This window comes from Astyanax mexicanus, chromosome 7 (assembly GCF_023375975.1).
Source record: "Astyanax mexicanus isolate ESR-SI-001 chromosome 7, AstMex3_surface, whole genome shotgun sequence".
Lineage (NCBI taxonomy): Eukaryota > Metazoa > Chordata > Actinopteri > Characiformes > Acestrorhamphidae > Astyanax > Astyanax mexicanus.
The window spans coordinates 10,173,721-10,192,699 of NC_064414.1; the positions used below are offsets into that span (position 1 = coordinate 10,173,721).

General features: G+C 35.7%; 1 protein-coding gene across 4 annotated transcripts in view; it reads right to left on the reverse strand.

Annotated features, from left to right (window-relative positions):
- si:dkey-157l19.2 (uncharacterized protein KIAA1522 homolog) overlaps positions 1-18,979 on the reverse strand; it is a 59,819-nt gene that overhangs the window by 12,975 nt on the left and 27,865 nt on the right. Inside the window, exon 1 of one of the 4 annotated variants that reach the window (XM_049481071.1) lies at positions 1,867-2,029. The exons of the other annotated variants lie outside the window; for them this stretch is intronic. Coding sequence (XP_049337028.1) covers positions 1,867-1,924 — 58 coding nt within the window. The 5' untranslated portion in view covers positions 1,925-2,029. Of the gene's footprint in view, positions 1-1,866; positions 2,030-18,979 lie in introns of those variants that run through there. 4 annotated transcript variants of the gene reach the window in all.

The following is an 18,979-nucleotide window of genomic DNA, read 5'->3' on the forward strand; positions in this document are numbered from 1 at the left end:
ACTTTATATAGTGGGCGGGGATTAAACACAACACTAAACAAACTCTGGTCTGACACTATTTAAATGTAAACTAATAATTAACATATTCTATGCTTTTTAAACTCTATACATTATTGCAACACATGATACCAATATGTTCTTATACACCTAATTATAAACAGCCTACACTACTGTCAACAAGAATTAACTATTGGTGGACTGTATTGGGCTTTATTACAAGACAGTTTAAAGTCAGTGTGTTTTTAGTAAAAAGCTAACAGCACTTGAATGACTTTAGAATAGACAATTAGAATAGACAGCGGTATTTAGTATAGAATATTATTCTATACTAAATACCGCTGTCTATTCTAATCAATGTTTCACTAACCAGATAAGGCAGATAAAGTCGTTCAAGTGCTGTAAGCTTGGGAAATGAATGAATGCAGTTTAATAATGAGTTGCCTACTGTGTATGACAGATACAGTCACAAAATATAATGAACTAGGGTTACTACTGTTACTGTTAGAGTACTGCAAAGAAATGAAAGAAAGATAAGGGACGGAACAGCATTTAAGAGACCATGCTATTAGACCTAAATACTATCTCCAAATGACTAAATGAAATTAATATGCGGTAGAATAGAATTTGTAGCACCATTGGCTGTAAACTTACTGTTATATTAAACGTTATTCAGTCTTCAGTCTAGTCTATAATTAAAAAAATCTGTTTTGGCAGAAATAAAATGTTACATTTTTGTGGTGTCTCAACTACAACTGAGCCCTTTTACAGAATAACCACACAGTATGTCAATTGAATATCGTCGCTGTCCAATGAAAAAAAAGCATGTATCTCCAAAAAATGCAACTTCACAGCAGAGATAAATCCTTCTAAAACTTAAACTTAAAAAAGATTATATTGGAGAATTTCTATTGGTCCATTCATTAAGAAATTTTGACACAGTGTAAAGAACAGATTTTGAGTTCAAGTTATGTAGTAAACCAAAAACTGACCAGAGACAATACACTTTAGACCTTTTCCTTTACTATTTTAAATACTTTAATTTTAAGTTAAATTTTAAATGAAGAAGTAAAATTTCAAATGAAGCATACTGTCACAATTTGTCACAAAAGGAAGAAATGGTTAATATATACTGCATATCAAAAAAATTGAATATCATTTAAAAGCTACTTTAATGTCAAACTTATACATAATATATATGTATTACAAACAGAATGATATTTTAAGCATGTATTTATTTTATTGTTAATGATTATAGCTTACAACCAATGAAAACCCAAAAGTCAGTGTCTCATAAAATTAGAATATGAAATGCAAAATTTACTGATGGCTCTAAATAGATCACTCTGTGTGTAATTCATCTATATAAATTACTGAAATAAAGTAACTTTTTAATGATATTCTATTTTTTTAAATGCACTAGTAGTTATAGTATGTATAGCTTATATATAGTAACAGATAGAACAAAACTGACAAATACAAAAGTCCACAAAATGTCATCTATCCATAAAGCTTAGATTATTAATACATTGCTTGTAGTTGCTGAGCTATAAAAACATTCAGTTTCAGTACCGGTATGTCATTTCAGATGCAAGCTCTTAGGGATCAAATTCCTCATAGGCCAGTAAAAGGTTAATATTCACAACTATACACATCTTCAGTACCATCAGAAACAATTTTAAGCGTCAAACAGCAATAATACAAGCCATTAAAAATGTATAAAAATCCACAAGTCAGTAGCATAGCCTCATTCTAGAGAAGAAATCTACTCAGTGTTGATAAAAAATGTAATTTCCATTGATATGGAAACTCTGTTGCTGCAAAACACAAGCTAATGCTAATCAGCACAGCACAGAAACATGTGCTTACCTTTTGTTTTAAAGACAGAAAGCAGGGAGGACACATTCGGACTCAGTAAAATCACCATGACTGTGCTAACATGGCACAGAAACTCAACCACACCCAGAGAAAACTTCAAAAACACCCCAACTCCACTTCACAGCGGAGCAGAAATCTGTCCCTGACCCTCCAGTGGGCTTATATAGCCCTGAACCACATGGAAAATGTTGTTTAGCGGATGATGTGGGTGACGTGGATGACGTTTCTGTGGCCTGCTGTTGTTTTGCTGATTTTTGTTGTTTTGCTAGCAGCAGTGTCTGTTGCTAAGCAGGCTGTGAGGCTGGAACTAATCACTGCACCCCTCTTTTACTCATATGATCACTCACACACTCACTAATCCCTGCGCTAATCCCACTCTCACTCGTGCATGCCCCCTATCCATCCCAAATCCTGCTTTACCCCCTTTATGAAAAGCTGCCATTGCCCTTGTAATTAAAAACACACTTCACCCCTCCCCTCCAACACACACACATACACTTTAAATATGAGCTAAAGTAAGCTAAATTCAGCACAATTCAGGTTTCAAGATTTTTCTTTCTTCTTCTTTCTTGCTTGCAAACTTTAACCAAGGTTTATAGAGCATAAACAAAGTTTGAGGTCTCAATATTGTTAAGAGCTAACAAGATAGCATGTTAGCATGTTGGATTTGTGTGAGCATGATGTAACTAATGCTAACTGTACACTAGATGACTTCGAAAAGGCTCTGAAAAGACAATTAATAGACTAAAGTCTGACACCCTCTCAAATCTAAAGACAAGTCACAGACTTTTTACTCACAGATATTTTAGTCACAGGCTAAGATTAAGCAAAAACTGGGGATCTTGCAGGGTCACTATTAATAAATCTGCAACTAGATTTTTCCTGAGATTATTTCCCATCATGCTTCTGGTGGAGTTTAACAGGACAAGAAGCTGTTTAACAATGGAGCAGAAACACACGCACATTTTGGCCACAGCAGCCTTTGTGTATGTAGAGATTTGTTCAGAAAAAAAAACAGCCAAAAAAAATAACAAAAAAAGACGGTGTGTCATCCATGTTCAGTTCCACAAACGTTCCCACGCTTGCCTTGCGGCTTTCCGTAGCTCTTCTATTGGCTGTTGACATTATTCTAGTCACTATTTGCGTGAGACAAGTTTCAAGACTTCGATAATATTAAACATGGTTGGTTTTATCGGAGCGCCAGGACGCCTGAAAGACTGAATTAAACCTTCAATCCTAACCACTTTACACTGAACGATCGAGATTACAAGACCGCAACTCCACTATAGCAAGACTCTCGTAATTTTATCCCAAAACTGGAAATGTGTATGCGACACTGAAATCGCTTGAAATCGTCTCATCAGGAACACCCCAAGAAAGGAAGAGCAAGAGTTCCCTCTGTTAAAGTTTATCACAGTCACCAGCCTCAGAAACGGCAAGTTAACAGCACCCAAGATAAAGCTCCAGGAAGTATTTTGGTTTGATTAACACTTTTAAGTTACTATTGATGATTCATTATGTGTTCCCTTATAGTCTGGATGTCTAGACATTCCATTCCTAACTTCTAACATTCTAATCCTAACATCCATTTGATGTTGAAATTTCTTGGAATTCCAAGTAGAGCAGCACAATAAATAATATCAGTATCATCATCGCAATGTGAGAATGTGCATTAGTCACACTGATGGGCATGCAATATCATGTATTAAGGCAAAATTTGTCACATTTTACAACTCTTCGATATTTATTCAAAAGAAGAATGTCATTGCTTTCCAATGAAAAACAAGTATCTCCAATTTACTACATTACTATATACGTTGAACACACAATTTGTCACTAAGACAAAATTTAATAGACCAACAGAAATTCTTAAAAAAGTACCTGAAATAAACTCTTTTTACATTGACTTCCACTGAAAGCTAGAAAGGTTTTTTGTCCCTCCTGTAAAGTTGCTGTTTTGGAGATACATATTTTTCATTAGAAAGTGATGATTTGCGCAGTTTCATGTTTGTTTTTTTCAGAGCAGTACACCTTTTTTTTACTAATAAACAGCGTGCGTTATCAATAACTAGAAATTGTTGGATCATTCTTTTGGTAATTTCTAAAAAAGCTGTTATAATAAATCTGTTAAATAAATTCCTGTATTTTATTTAAATATTGCAATATATATTTAACCATTGAAAAACTGTGTGAAACATGGATAATAATGGTCAGGAGTGTTGTTCGTTGATATTCAGGCTTTAACGAACTACTTTATTTCCTACATGACTACAATATAGACTACTGACTATCTAGTCTTCCTATGAGCCAATCATGAACATAAATAATCATAATGTATAAAATAAGCTCTTGCTGTTTATTATGCTTTAATGTGCAGCCTTAATGAAAACAGAACGGACACAGGTGTCTGTGCTCTGTAAGCAATGGGAGGGAACCAACAGGTGCAGAGTTTAGTGATAAGAGAACAAAGGTGTCAATCTGCAGCCTCAGCCCAGACAGGGTGAATATATGAGTGTGTTATCTGACCACACCTTGTCAAGTTTACATAATAATACACAGATCTAGCATAACATTAAGACCAGCTTTTTGTTTCTACACCCAATATTCTTTTTTATTAGCTTCACTAATTGTTATTGTTATTAAAACCTCTATTTAGTTATATAGTTACAGACTGTAGTCCTGTATCTGTTTCTCTGCATACATTTTATCCTCCTTTCACCCTGTTCTTCAATAAGTAAGACCCCACAGAATAGACCACCACAGAGAAGCTATTATTATTTAAGGTGTGTGTAATTCTCAGTACTGCAGTGATACTGATTAGCATGTTGGTGGTGTATGAGGTGTTACAGTGTGCTATGCTGGTATGAGTATATCAGACCCAGCTTTATTTTAAAGAAATGGTTATTCTCAGTGCTGAGAATAATTACCCATCACCCAAATAATAGCAGCTCTGTGGAGTCCTCAGCATTAAAGTGCAGGGTGAAAGGAGGATAATAATAATAATAATAATGTATGCAGAACTGATACAGGACTAAAGTCTGTAATCATAGAACTACAGATTATTATAGAACTAAGTGTCCTGTATGATTAGTGGAGCTGAAAAAAGAACATTGCATTTAAAAACAAGGAGGTGGTCATTATCATATGCCTGATCGCTTTATCATATAACAAATCTATGCTTACTAATATTGAAATATATACAGTTCTGAATAAAATTAAGAGACCACTTCAGTTTCTGAATCAGTTTCTCTGATTTGCTATTTATAGGGTTATGTTTGAGAAAAATTAACATTGTTGTTTTATTCTATAAACTACGGACAACAATGTTCCCCAACTTCAAATAAAAATATTGTCATTTAGACAATTAATCACAGTTTTCATGCATCTTGGCATGTTCTCCTCCACCAGTCTTACACACTGCTTTTGGATAACTTTATGCTGCTTTACTCCTGGTGCAAAAATTCAAGCAGTTCAGCTTGGTTTGATGGCTTGTGATCATCCATCCTCCTCTTGATTATATTCCAGAGTTTTCATTGGTATTTGTTGATATTTGATGTGATTTTAAATTTCTTTAGGATATTAAAGACGTTAGAACTCGAACAATCTAGAGGCTGAAGTTGGTAGAATTGTATTTATTTTTATAAAAAAATATCATAAAGGCTGTTAAATATTCTCATGTGTTTAATAAATCATCATTAAAAAGAAATTCTCATTTTTCTCCAGCAAAAACTTCACAGTGCCGAGTTTGGACCATTTAGACATAACAAAAAAGATGCAGAGCTTCAGAAATCAATATTTGGTGGATAACCCTGGTTCTCCTCCACCGGTTTTACACACTGCTTTTGGATAACCTTATGCCACTCCTGGTGCAAAAATTCAAGCAGTTCAGCTTGGTTTGATGGATTGTAATCATCCATCGTTCTCTTGATTATATTCTAGAGATTTTCAATTTGGTAAAATCAAAGAAAGTCATAATTTTTAAGTGGTCTCTTCTTTTTTTCCAGAGCTGTATACATTGCAACTATAAAAGGGAAATTAAATAAAAAAAGAAAACCATTATCTCCACCAGATGGCATGAAGGAGCCAGAGTGAGAGTCAGACTTAATGTTGGGTTTAATTCGGGATAAAAACCTGTTGCTCAACCTCTAGAACAATGAGAACCTTCAGAACTTCAGAAGTTAAACAAAGAGGACCGGATCAAGAAGTCATTTATCACGTCCTGCTCCAGAGTGTTGACGGCTGGCATGTGACGTAAGAAAAAGGCCTATTAGGATGTTCCTCTTCAGCAGAACAGTTCTAGTACAAGCTGAGGAGATCTGAGAAACAGGAGCACAGGAGCTCCAGGCTGTGGACATGTCTGTAAGTGACTCACACACAGGTTAAATCCGCTCTGAAGCAGACAGGACAACGTCAGGGTGTACAGTACGTACAGTGATGCATGAGTAACCAGCAGTCTGACTGTGGTGTGCAGCTCTGTAAACGTCTCTTTACATCAAACTTCTAAACCGTTCACCATCACCTTCATCAGAACCACCACCTGACCTGCAGACCCAGAATCAGAATCAGCTTCAGGCAGGTCCAGACCGGCTGGTGCCTTTAAAAACAACAGGACAGGAGATTTTGACATTTGCTTAAGCCTTTAATACACAGAAACAGAAACAGGTTCACACCTGAGCTCAGTCTGATACGGTGAGGCCTGTATTCCACCCCACTGTAACAAACAGCAGCAGAGCTCACCAGAGTTCCTCCTCACTGTGATCTCAGAGACCAGCCAGAGTCCAAAACAAAAGAGTTCAGAAACTTCAGCTTGGATTAATGTGTGTATTAAAAGTAATACAATGTATTACTAACAAAACTTATTAAAAAAAAAAAAGTAAACTTTCCACATTAAATGTTTTCAATAGATTCTTAGATATATTTATCAATAAATACAAATAATATTTTAAAACAACAAATTATTGATCAACATTTATAACTGTAAAACTGAAATAAACATATATGCAACTAATTAAATAAAAAATGAATTTATTTAAAATATTAAATATTTTATTAAAATTTGATACACTGAAACATAAAATTATAAACCTCCAAGACTTGAAATTAAATATTTATATTCATTTATATTGTTTATACTGAACAGATATACTTACAGAAAAGTCTGTTGGGTTTAAAGCATAATAAAAATAAAATAAATATATACAAAATTAAATGTTTCCAACTTTTTTCAAAAATAAAATAAAAAAGGTACAAAATGTATTAAAAGGTGATATAATTAGTTTCAAATCTTATTCTAAGTAATCTTTAAAAATGACAAAATAAAAGATCTAAATTTATATATACAATATTGAAATAAACATAAATTGAACTAACTACACTCAAACTGAACTAGTTTAGTACTTTTAAGAAAAGTTATAGAAAAGTTTATATAAGTATATAAAAAAAGTGAGTGGAAATACATATAAAAATTAAACTGTGTAATAATAATAATAATAATAACCTATAATAAACTATATTTGTATTTTTTTAATAAAATAACTGCAGTTGTTAGATTTACAATAAAGTATTGATATTAATTATACATTATTCTATATAAAAATATTTTTAACATAAAACTAAAACAGATGTAGTTCTATGTAAAGATATATATGATATAAAAATAAATATAAGTCTATTTTTAATTGATTAGATAATATGTACATATACAAAACTATTGAAATTTGTTAACCCTCCGGGGCCAGCTGATTTGCATATCTATTTATATGTAAAAAAAAGTTTGTGCAACATGTATCCATTCAGAACAAACTGAAAACACACACAGAATGGTGATGGTTCTGGATTAGTCTGTGACCTGCCCTGCCGGCCCAGTCTTGTTTTTCAGGCCCACAGGTTACTGCAGGTCACACAGAGCACAGTTACTGCCACAGAGAGTGACTGCAGCTTTTCTCAATCACACACACACACACACACAAACCTAACACCAGAGCCACACCCTATCACATCACACACACACACACACACACACTGTGAGAGAGCTGTGAAATCCAACACATTACTGCCCTCAGAGAACAGCCGTCAGATAACTGATCTGCAGTCAGCTTTTGCTCCATGGTGATTATAATCATATGTAACCTACGCCATCATTAGGATTCTGACAAAATATCGATACAGCAATATATTGTGTTGTTTTTGTTTGCAATAGGTTAGACACATTGTGTCAAATATCAATATTTATATTCTTTGCATTAATGTACTTTTGTGTGGATTCATTTTCTTTTACACAACTTATTTTACACACTTTGAAAAGATTTTAGTGTAGCGTAGTTGTGTTCTACCTACACATTTTAACAGCAACAGTTGTTGTTCTAGTTTATAGCAATTTAATGCCGATTTTTACAGCATTTTAATAATAATGCCACACTTAGAAGAGTTGCAGTCAGTGTATGTTTGTTAAAGGAGAACTCCGGTTTAAAAATGGATTTGGGTTGTAGTGAAACATGATAATGAGTAAAAAAAAAATTAATCAAATAATCTACCTCCATTTTCTCCCAGAATTCTGAAATATTATGTTTTTAGCCGATGCTTCCAACCGGCTTACAATGCTAGTGATAGGGGAATGTCCATGCAAAGAAATCACTATTTTTACACCATTACCTCAAAGCTCAACGTAGCTCCACACTCCATTGGTAGAATTCCAAGGGACATGACATATAAAACGAATAGGGAAACATTGCAAAATGAATGAAGTGGAAATGCAATTCCAGCTGTTGCTGAAAATATGTCTATAATATTCATTCATATTCATGTAATCTGTTCTTCTATTCTACCTATTCGTTCATGCATGTTCATTGAGGTATCATGACTTAATTTCAAGATGGCAGCACCTACAGAACTACCTGAATGTATAATATGTATAAACAGTGTTTTTAATAAACTTCCTGTGCACTTTCAAAGTTTTCAGCCCAATAGCTGGTTAATTCGGTAGATCCTCAATACACAGACATCACTAGAGAGCAATGGTGAGCAATCTCGTCCTATTGGGAACAAATTTATAAAATCCTTTATTCAGATCATTTCAAAGTAGGGCTGCCACAAACGATTATTTTTATAGTTGACTAATCACCGATTATTTTTTATGATTAGTCGACTAATCGGATCATACGTTAATTGAATATAAAACACAGTTTATCACAATAGAATGCAGCTGCTATTATACAACCAACATTAGATTTCAGCTATATGCTAACTAAAAATAAAAACAATTAAAATCATAGTTCATTAAACCTTTAATGAAATATGCAGCTTGTTGTAACAGACAATTATTTTACTGTTTAGAATAAAGTGTAAACAACTGTGTAAAATAAGGATAAGGCACTGGCATTTATGAAACATCTCAACCGTGAGGTTGTTTGAACTATTATGAAAAAAAAGTATATTAATAAAAAATGCCTCTCTGTCCAGATATTGTGTACATTACCGTACACAGGGCAGCGGTCTGCACAGATCTGATTGGCAGAGGAGAGCGTTTGGTGATTTTACACCACACATGACTGATCTGTGAGTTTACTGCACCGAAAAGCACTGAAAACAGAAGCCACTGTCAGAATGATATCCTTCTCTGTAGTTTATCGGTTTGGGACGGCATTTGTGACAATGTCTGGGTCCGGATCCGGATCGCGGTCCGCCTATTAGTGACCTCTGTTTTAAAGCTATCAAGATGAGTAAGTTAAGTACTAAGTTAACGCTCTGTTTACGCAAATTTTAGCAGCTAAATAGCAATTTAGCTTCTTCGTCATTTAATCAGCCACAACATGCCTCCTTTTCAGGTGCTCGTGCATCGCGGTTGTGCTGCCGAGGAAGGCAAGTTCTTCATTGCAGATATTGCATTGCACGCGTTTCACTTTTATTTTCTTGGTGATCCCACACTTTTGAGTTCTGTAGCGGGGTAGCCATGTAACCAGAGCCTGTCTGTATAATGTCCTGAGATGTCGTCCACTACCTACCCCGGTTTCCACTACTGCGCATGTGCGTCCAGGACAGAAAGGCAGTCGCAGCAGTTTGGAGAGAAAAACAAAGAAAAAAAAAAAAACGACTAATCGACTATTAAATTAGTCGTCGACTATTTTAATAGTCGACATAATCGTGACTAGTCGACTAATCGTGGCAGCCCTATTTCAAAGCATACCTTCTAAAACTCCTCTAACGGTTCTACATGTCTACTAAATTTTTTTGGTTCTAGCCAAGACATTGTGACCTGTAGAGCCGTTTTGACAAAATTTTACAGACACTTTTGAATGGATTCCTATGAGAAAAATCTGAGCCAAAAAGCATCCACTGTATGAAAATGTATTGAACTAAAAAGCACAAATAATCTAAAAGAATTTTGGTCCTACAATGCCCCAAATATTTGTGATCTACCTCAAAAGCTATGGGATGAGTTTTATATATTATCGTAACAATAAGCAAACAGAAGAATACGAAGAATTACAAAGAACACTATGTTGGCATTTCCAAGCAAACTTAATAATATATAATGTAATGTATAATAATATATGGTGTGCACAAGTGAACGAATTTTAAGTCCTAAGTCCTAATTACTCTATGTCATTGAAACGTCACCAATATGAGCTTCAGGACACAAGGCCTAAAAAATGGAGAGCATAAGAAGGCACACACATACACACACACACACACACGCACACACACACACTCTGTCTGCACTTTGTTGAGACATGCCCCTGCTCTGCACAGAGTCCAGGTGTTTGCTTTAGTGCAGAGAGATAAGGAGGATGTGGAGGGAAAGACAGAAAGACGGAAAATAAAACAGAAAGGTGAGAAAGCTAAATACAGCGCAGTGGAACAGCACAAATGACGTTAGCAGTGTGGACAGGGTCAGATATACTCAAGAAGGCAAACACTAATGACCCTTACAGCAACCTGACGCTGTTCACACACTCTGAGGGAACACAGACAGGTTTAATCAGTGACGTAGTTCTGTCTATAGAAGCATTAGTAAACCTTTAAATCTTTAAAAGTAAGTGTCATACTGCAAAGCTGTTCAACAGGACGATGCTCGTCATGCTGCTGCCATTTTTCAGAGCTTGCCTTGAAGATATACTGTAGATACTATGCCATGTCCAGCCATAGACCACTGAAGTCGTGTCGTCATTTTGTAGTCTGCGCCATGTTGTTTATGACCATATTTGGGGTCCCTTTCGGGTTCCGTGTCTAAGCGGTTCAAGTCAATGCGGGATTTGAATGGGCTTTTCAAAAACTGGCCTCTGTCACATTCTGTGGTAAATAAATATGTTCAGAACCCTGTACGTTTTATTCTGTGTACCTTTACCTCCTAAATATCCCTGGATCCTCTGAATTCCGAGATCGTTTAAGGGTAGTAATCAGAAAAATGCTAACTTTAAGCTAATGCTTAACTGACGTCACAGCACAGCGGCTGGAAATGACCCCGGACTGGATTCTGCATAACAACAGTGAACTCGGGTCAGATCGCGTTTTAAAGCATTTAAACAGGTGAAAACTCCTTCAGTGATGTTGAGCAATGTGATGTTGAGCAGTGTAGTCTGTGTTAGAGCTTTAAAAGGCAGATAATAAGAGAAAGTGTCTCTCAGTTCAGCAGCGCTTCCCCGCAGGTTTAGTATTTAATTACGGTCTTTAGTTTATACTAATTACAACACCTGACCCAAATAATCAACTAACAACTAACTAATCAACTAATCAACTAACTACCTGCCCTCACCGAGGCGACAACCAACCAGAAACACCAATTTAGTTCACTGCATAATAAAGAGGGTAAATGTTAAAACATGTTACAGCTGGTTCTGGAGTATCACTGTCCTGTTTTAGTGATTTTATGCTGTGACACTCTCAGCTCTCCTCAGTGAGGGCAGTTAGATCATTAGTTGGCTCAGCTGTGTTTAATACGCGTAATAGTTACGGCCGGGTTCGCTGGTGTTGCGCCGAAAACATAAGCTTAAAGTTAGCATTTTTCTCATTACAACTCTTAAACGATCTCATAATTCAGAGGATCCAGTGATTTTCAGGAGTAAAATGTACACAGAATAAAATGTACAGGGTTCTGAACAGATTTATCGCCTCAGAATGTGATGGAGGCGGGTTTCATAGGGAAAAAACGCTTAGACACGGAAGCCGTACGAGGACTACAGAATGACGCACGACTTCAGTGGTCTATTGTGCCCTTATTAAAAATGTATGGGATGCCATTGGACGTAGCATCAATACTCCATCCCAACTGCAAAAATCTGCAGGAATACTTAAGTGTGTAAATGCATGGAAAAGTTATCACAGAACATTTTCATGGACCTCTAAAACGTCATATTGATGATTTACACAGGACATACACATGCAATACACACTACTTCTGTATCTGTAGCTCAATAATAATTGCATATCATATCAGTCCACATTTTTTATAATTTATTGTTCTTGATAATCTTTATCTTCCTTTCGAATAGCATTGAAATCCGACACTTCAACTCCTGTTTTTTTTTTATGATGAGAGTACATTGATTGTGTGGTTAAATAAGTGGTTAAATATGATTTATTACTATTATACAGGTGACATTATAGTGCTTTGGAATGGAATGTCCCATCCATCTGCTTTCACTATTAGGCCTCTATTCCATGACTTTTGGCATGTCAGTGTTCTGTGTCAAAATTTTACTGATTTACACCATTTAAACTTTATATAAAACAAACGTTTTGTTCCACTGTAATGCTAAATTGAATACATTTAATCCTAATTTCTACAGTTTAGAAATATTAAAGTATCGCCATCAGCAGATATGTACAAATATCAGATATTGGTATTGGCCAACATTTCTCATATTAGTCAAAACACATATTAGTCTTAACAGCAGGTCAGTAAACACCTTCGTTACCCAGGTCACAGCGAGCAGCAGAGAGGCTGTTCCTCCTGACCGTCTATCTGAGCCACGCCTGCGCCAAATCACCATGATACCAGATTCATTTCCCTATATAATAGACTCTAATGATCAGCCACAGGCAAAGCACTGCAGCCCTGAGCTAAACACTGATCACTGAACACTGAGCCCTGCAGTGGATAAAATATTAACTGATGAAATTCAGCACCATCTTATTGTAGAGTACAAAGACTGGAGACTGCAGCCCGACCTGGACCTGGGCTCAGTCCAGCTTAAACAAACCTCTTCATCTGCGTTTACCTGCACAGCCCATTACCTTCCACCATCCATCACCCAGTGCAAAAACACTCTGTCTGTGAGTCTGCAGGGGAGACACAGAGGATTATATAACTGTACTGCTGCACTACTGTACTTCTGCATCACTACTACTGTCAGTGTATGATGTGTATGACTGCACTAATTTAGAAGTGTACAACTGCACAAGTGTATGACTGCCCTACTGTGGAGGTGTACAACTGCACTACTGTAGTAGTGTTTGATTGCAATATTGTAAAAGTGTACAAGTGCACTACTGTAGAAGTAAATGATGCATAAGTGTACAATTGCACTATTGTGGTAGGGAACGACGGCACAAATGTATGACTATGTATGCATTACTGTAGAAGCGAACAACTGCAACACTGTAGAAGTGTACAACTGCAATACTGACAAAGCGTACAACAGCATATATGTGTATGATTTCACTATTGTAGAAGTGTACGACTGTACTACTCTACCACTACACTGCTGTATGCCTAAATTATTACAGATGTGTATGACTGCACTACACTGTGCAGAACTACACTACTGTACCACTACAGTACTGCACAAATGTACAACTGCACCACTGGAGAAACAACTGCACAAGTGTACGACTGCACTACTGTAGAAGCATACAAATGCATAAGTGTACGAATGCACTACTGTGCAAGTGTTTGACTGCACTACTGTAAAAGTATACGACTGCACAAGCGTACAGCTGCACAACAGTAAAAGTGTATGCCTGTACTACAAGAACACTTCATATATGTGCAACTGCACAAGTGCACTAGTGTACAAATGCACAATGAGCCTATAAACAGGTTGGGAATATGATTGTATTACTCTATAATTGTGTTTGGTTAGTGTTATATTATAGTATTATCATTTATAATAGATTCCATTATCCCAAACTCAACACAATTAACTCAGAAAATACTAAGAAAAAGCAAGATTAGTAATAAGGAGCAGAGTGCGTGTTTAGAACAGGGGTGGGAATCACAGGGAATCCCACACTATGATATTATCATGATATGTTGCCCACAATAACGATGACATCACAATACTTTAATTCTGTGATTATCAATATATCACAAGTCAATTCTCTACAATACTCAATGGCATCTGTGTTACTAAAGAGGATACAATACTCCTAAATGTGCAAATACCAGGAATTATAGATTTATTGGTGTCAGTTTCACAGAATACATATTTAATAACAGGCAAAACCGTACGATATGTCATGATATCAATACCAACTTCAGTTCAGACTGCTGGATCTGGAAGCGAGAGTGTGTGTCCTGGTTTAGAGGAACCAGTTTCACGACTTCTCTCGCACAAACACACACCTCTGTGTGTGAGAATGTGCAGCAGGAAAATCCCACACTAGCACAACAATGCATAATAAGACATGCATGTACGCACACATACACACACACACACACACTGTACAAACACATAAATGAAAGTCACACACACACACACTCTCATTCATACATATAACAGCTACAGTCACTTAAGGGGCTCAGGAATGACCGGAATCCCTGGGGAGGTCTTGGACATGGAAGGAAGAATGCATCCCTGATTCTTGTACTCTCATTCATGAATTTATACACTGTTATATGTAAAGAAATTAGGTATATAGGTATGTACTATATGTAATATACCCCAAAGTTATGGACGAAAGTATTGGGACACCTACTTTTTCATGGTTTCCCATAAAATCAAGAGCATTAAAATAGAGCTTATGCTGCTTTTGTTGGAGTAACTGTCTTTACAGTTCAGATAAGGCTTTCTACTAGATTTCCGAGCATTGCTGAGAGGATTTGATTGCATTCAACCCCATGAGAGAGGTCAGGATGCTGCATGATCACCCTATCTCATCTCCAACACTCTAACTCATCCAAAAAGTACTGGATAGTACTGGATACCAAATCGAAAACCTTTGGAATATAATTAAGATAAAGATGGATATACACAAGCATGGCATTATCCAAAAGCAGTGTGTAAGACTGGTGGAGGAGAAAATGCCAGGATGCATACAAACTGTGATTAAAAACCAGGGTTATTCCACCAAATATTGATTTCTAAACTCTTAAAACTTTATTAATATGAACTTGTTTTCTTTGCATTGTTTGAGGTCTGAAAGCTTTGTATCTTTGTTATTTCAGCCATTTCTCATTTTATTGCAAATAAATGGCAAAATCAAAGAAATAGCAAAATCAGAGAAACTGATTCAGAACTTGAAGTGGTCTCTTAATTTTTCCAAAGCTGTATGGTACCTATATGTAAAATAACAATATTATTACTACTACTACTTTTAGTTACTTACTAAATAATACAGACATTTCATATACAGTAGACTAGACTGTCAAACAAACAGATAGACAGACAGAAATACAGATAAATCGACAGATAGACTGACAAATTGATAAGATGGTTTCTATTAGGGCAATTTACAAGACCTAAGTTCAAGTTTGAACAAAGTGTCTACATAAAGTAGTTACTGGTCCTAAAAGAAAAAGCATCGCTTGGTAGCAGCACAGCATGCTCGGAGGAAAGCGCAGCGACCCAGCTCTGATACATCAGCTCACAGAGGCCTGTGCTGAAAAACATTATATTAAAAGTAATAAGGGGAGAGAGCGCCATCTACTCACCTAGAGAGAGCATGGCCAATTGTGCTTTCTTTCAGACTCCGGTTGCTAAAGGCAAGCAGCATGACCGGGATTTAAACCAGCGTTCCTCAGATCATAGAGGCAGTGCTTTAGTCCACTGGACAACTAGGAGACTCCTGAAGCGTTTAAGCTTTGTAAATGAGATAAGCCAATAAAAGTGCCTTTACACTTTTAAGAAACATGATGATCTTCATGAAGCTCTCTTTGTATATATGCTGCATGTACACATACATGACATATTTAAAGAAGGCTTTTTGGAGAGAAGAATGTTTATCAGTGAAAATTCAAATGTGACGTATATGTCAAAAATGCTTTTACGTTCATAACCAAACATATTTTTATGGGTAAGACATATATGAGATATATGTTTCAAAATATGTATTTCACAAACATGGCCATACATATTGTACGAGCCTGATGTATATGTCAGTGTATTAAATTGTTTCATTTTGGAATAGGTTTCATATATATTCCACATACAGTACTGTGCAAAAGTTTTAGGCACCAAAGCAAATTACACAAATCTATTTTTCTCAGTAATTTGAGTGTTTTTACCTTAAAAAAGCACCACATATGATTTGAACAGATGCAAATAAACATACATACAGTATAACATATAAATGTATAAAAATCCTGTGAGCCAAGCTAAAGAAGTACACAAAGAAGTGTAGTTCCAGATTTGTCTTGGATGCCCTCAGCCAGCATATGTATATGTTCAGTTCCGTCAGCAGCTCACCAGATTTACCAAATTTACCAATTTACCAAAAGAGTTTTTGATATGCCAAAAACGAGAAATAACTTTTCTACTTTTAAGGAAAACAGGGCTGTAAAAGCTCTGCTTTTTGTAAAATTGCTGTTTGTATTTATTGTAATGTTAGTGTTTTAATGAGCTAATAAACACTTACTACACAGATAAAAAGCTTTTTCTTTACTGAAAATCCCACAGGTGTCTAAAACTTTTGCACAATACTCGATATGTACAATATACGTTTTTACTTATTTCATATATGACATATTTAATATATGACCCATATATGTACATATATTATATTTCTGGAAGGGCTATTCATATGTGTACAAGTTATTTAAACAGTATATCATGAAACAATCTAAACCAAATCCTGCAGGTTGGCTATGAAGTTATAAAGTAAGTGAATTTTGCTTTATGTTGTAAACATGTTCAGCTGAATTCAGGCCAGGTCTTTGTTCACTCAGCAGCAGCACTTCCTAAAGGAAGCAGTTCAGCACTGCAGGATACAGCGTCACACTTTCCACCTCAAGGACAGTGAAGGATGTGTGTGTTTGTGTACACTAATGTACTGTGTTACCTTACTTACACATTTAATCTAAAGCTAGAGCACCATTATCATCCTCAAATCACCACAATTAACAGTGCTTTTCTACTTTTACACACTTTGCTGAGGTGAAAGTGTGTCTGGTTACACTGCTGTTCAGCTCTGTGGAGTTGTGTGTTTGTTTCAGTAGATTAGAGTAAGTCACACTGTGCTCTAAACCACATAATTTGTAAGTGTATTTATGGAGATGAGTCCAGTCCAGCATTAGTTAGCAGTGTAAGCCTGCAACACATCAGATAGCTCTGGAAAAAAAGAGACAACCTAATAATGATGTTTTTTCTTGATTTTACCAAATTAAAAACCCCTGGAATATAATCAAGAGAAGGATGGATGATCACAAGCCATCAAACCAAACTGAACTGCTTGAATTTTGTCACCAGGAGTGACATAAAGTTATCCAAAAGCAGTGTGTAAGACTGGTGGAGGACAACATGCATAAAAACTGTGATTAAAAACCAGGCATATTCCACCAAATATCGATCTGCGTCTTTTATGTTATTTATGGTATTCTCATTTTTGCAAATTAAGGCTCTACATGACAATATTTTTATTTGGAATTTGGAAGAAATATTGTCTGTAATTTATAGAATAAAACCTCAATGTTTATGTTACTTAAACATATACCTATAAATAGCAAAATCACAGGAACTCATTCAGAATCTGAAGTGGTCTTTTAATTTTTTCCAGATCTATATGGATCAGCTAATCAACTGAATCCTGTATCAAAGATTAATCATATTCTATTAATTTGTTGCCAGATTCCCCCTTTAACACGCTATATCCATGCACCACAGCGCAAACTGTAGCCGAGGTGCGCTGCATTTCTCGCCTGCTAGGCTATGCCAAAGTGCAGCATTAAACAGCCAATAAATTTAGCGATTTAGAAGGACGCAGCTGATGTATCTTTTGTGGTCCTCGGTTACCTAGCATAAACTTTACAAGTACGAAAAACAGCACCTCGAAAATTGGGCAAAAATGTTGGAAAACAAAGCCTCTGTGGCAGAGTTTGTTTTAAGGTTTTAAATTATATACGGTATATATTTTTTATTATTTCTGAGAAAAAATTTAAAGTACTTGAGTTTAATGCTGCAATGTCATCAAGAGGCCTCGTTAGACCGTTCCATATGTGTGACCAGCAGACAACTAAGGAAACTACAAGTTTTTGGTAACACTAACACTATTTAAAAGGTACATACACAGGTGCTTTATAACACATTCATAAGCACTAAATAATGTGTTTATAAACCATGATGTAGATACTTGTAACACTAATGTAACATGCATGAGTGTTGAATATTATATATACTTAAAACTTAGTAGATAAACTAAATTAATGTACTTATATACTTATATACTTATATAATTAATTATGAATGTATTATAAAGCCTCTATCAGGGCTCCAGACTAACATAGTCCCACCCTAGGGGGGGGCAATAAAAATAGCACACAGGACAAGATTAATGCTCTTTTGCATTCATTTTTGGGACAGAGGATTTGCATGCATTGAAACTGGTTATAGGCAGTTTATGCTGGTTAAAATATCAGCTTGCTTATATCTCTGTGAGTGGAGGAAGCTTAATGTGGTGCTAACAGGGAAAGCACCTGTCAGTTAACAGTCAGTGCCATGTTAGTCAACTATGGAGCTTCAAAAGTGCCAAGGGAAATTAGGAAAAAATTCTGTTAAAGAAAAAACACTTTTAAAACATGCTAGCAGGCAAAAAATAGATACACTGATAACATTATGGCAGTAGAAAAATACACAACTAAAACAAAATAAAAAAATATAATACAAATTTTAGTCTGTTAGAGCAAATAAAATGTAACTCACTTTTCATAGGACAGTTCTACAAGGACCTGCCG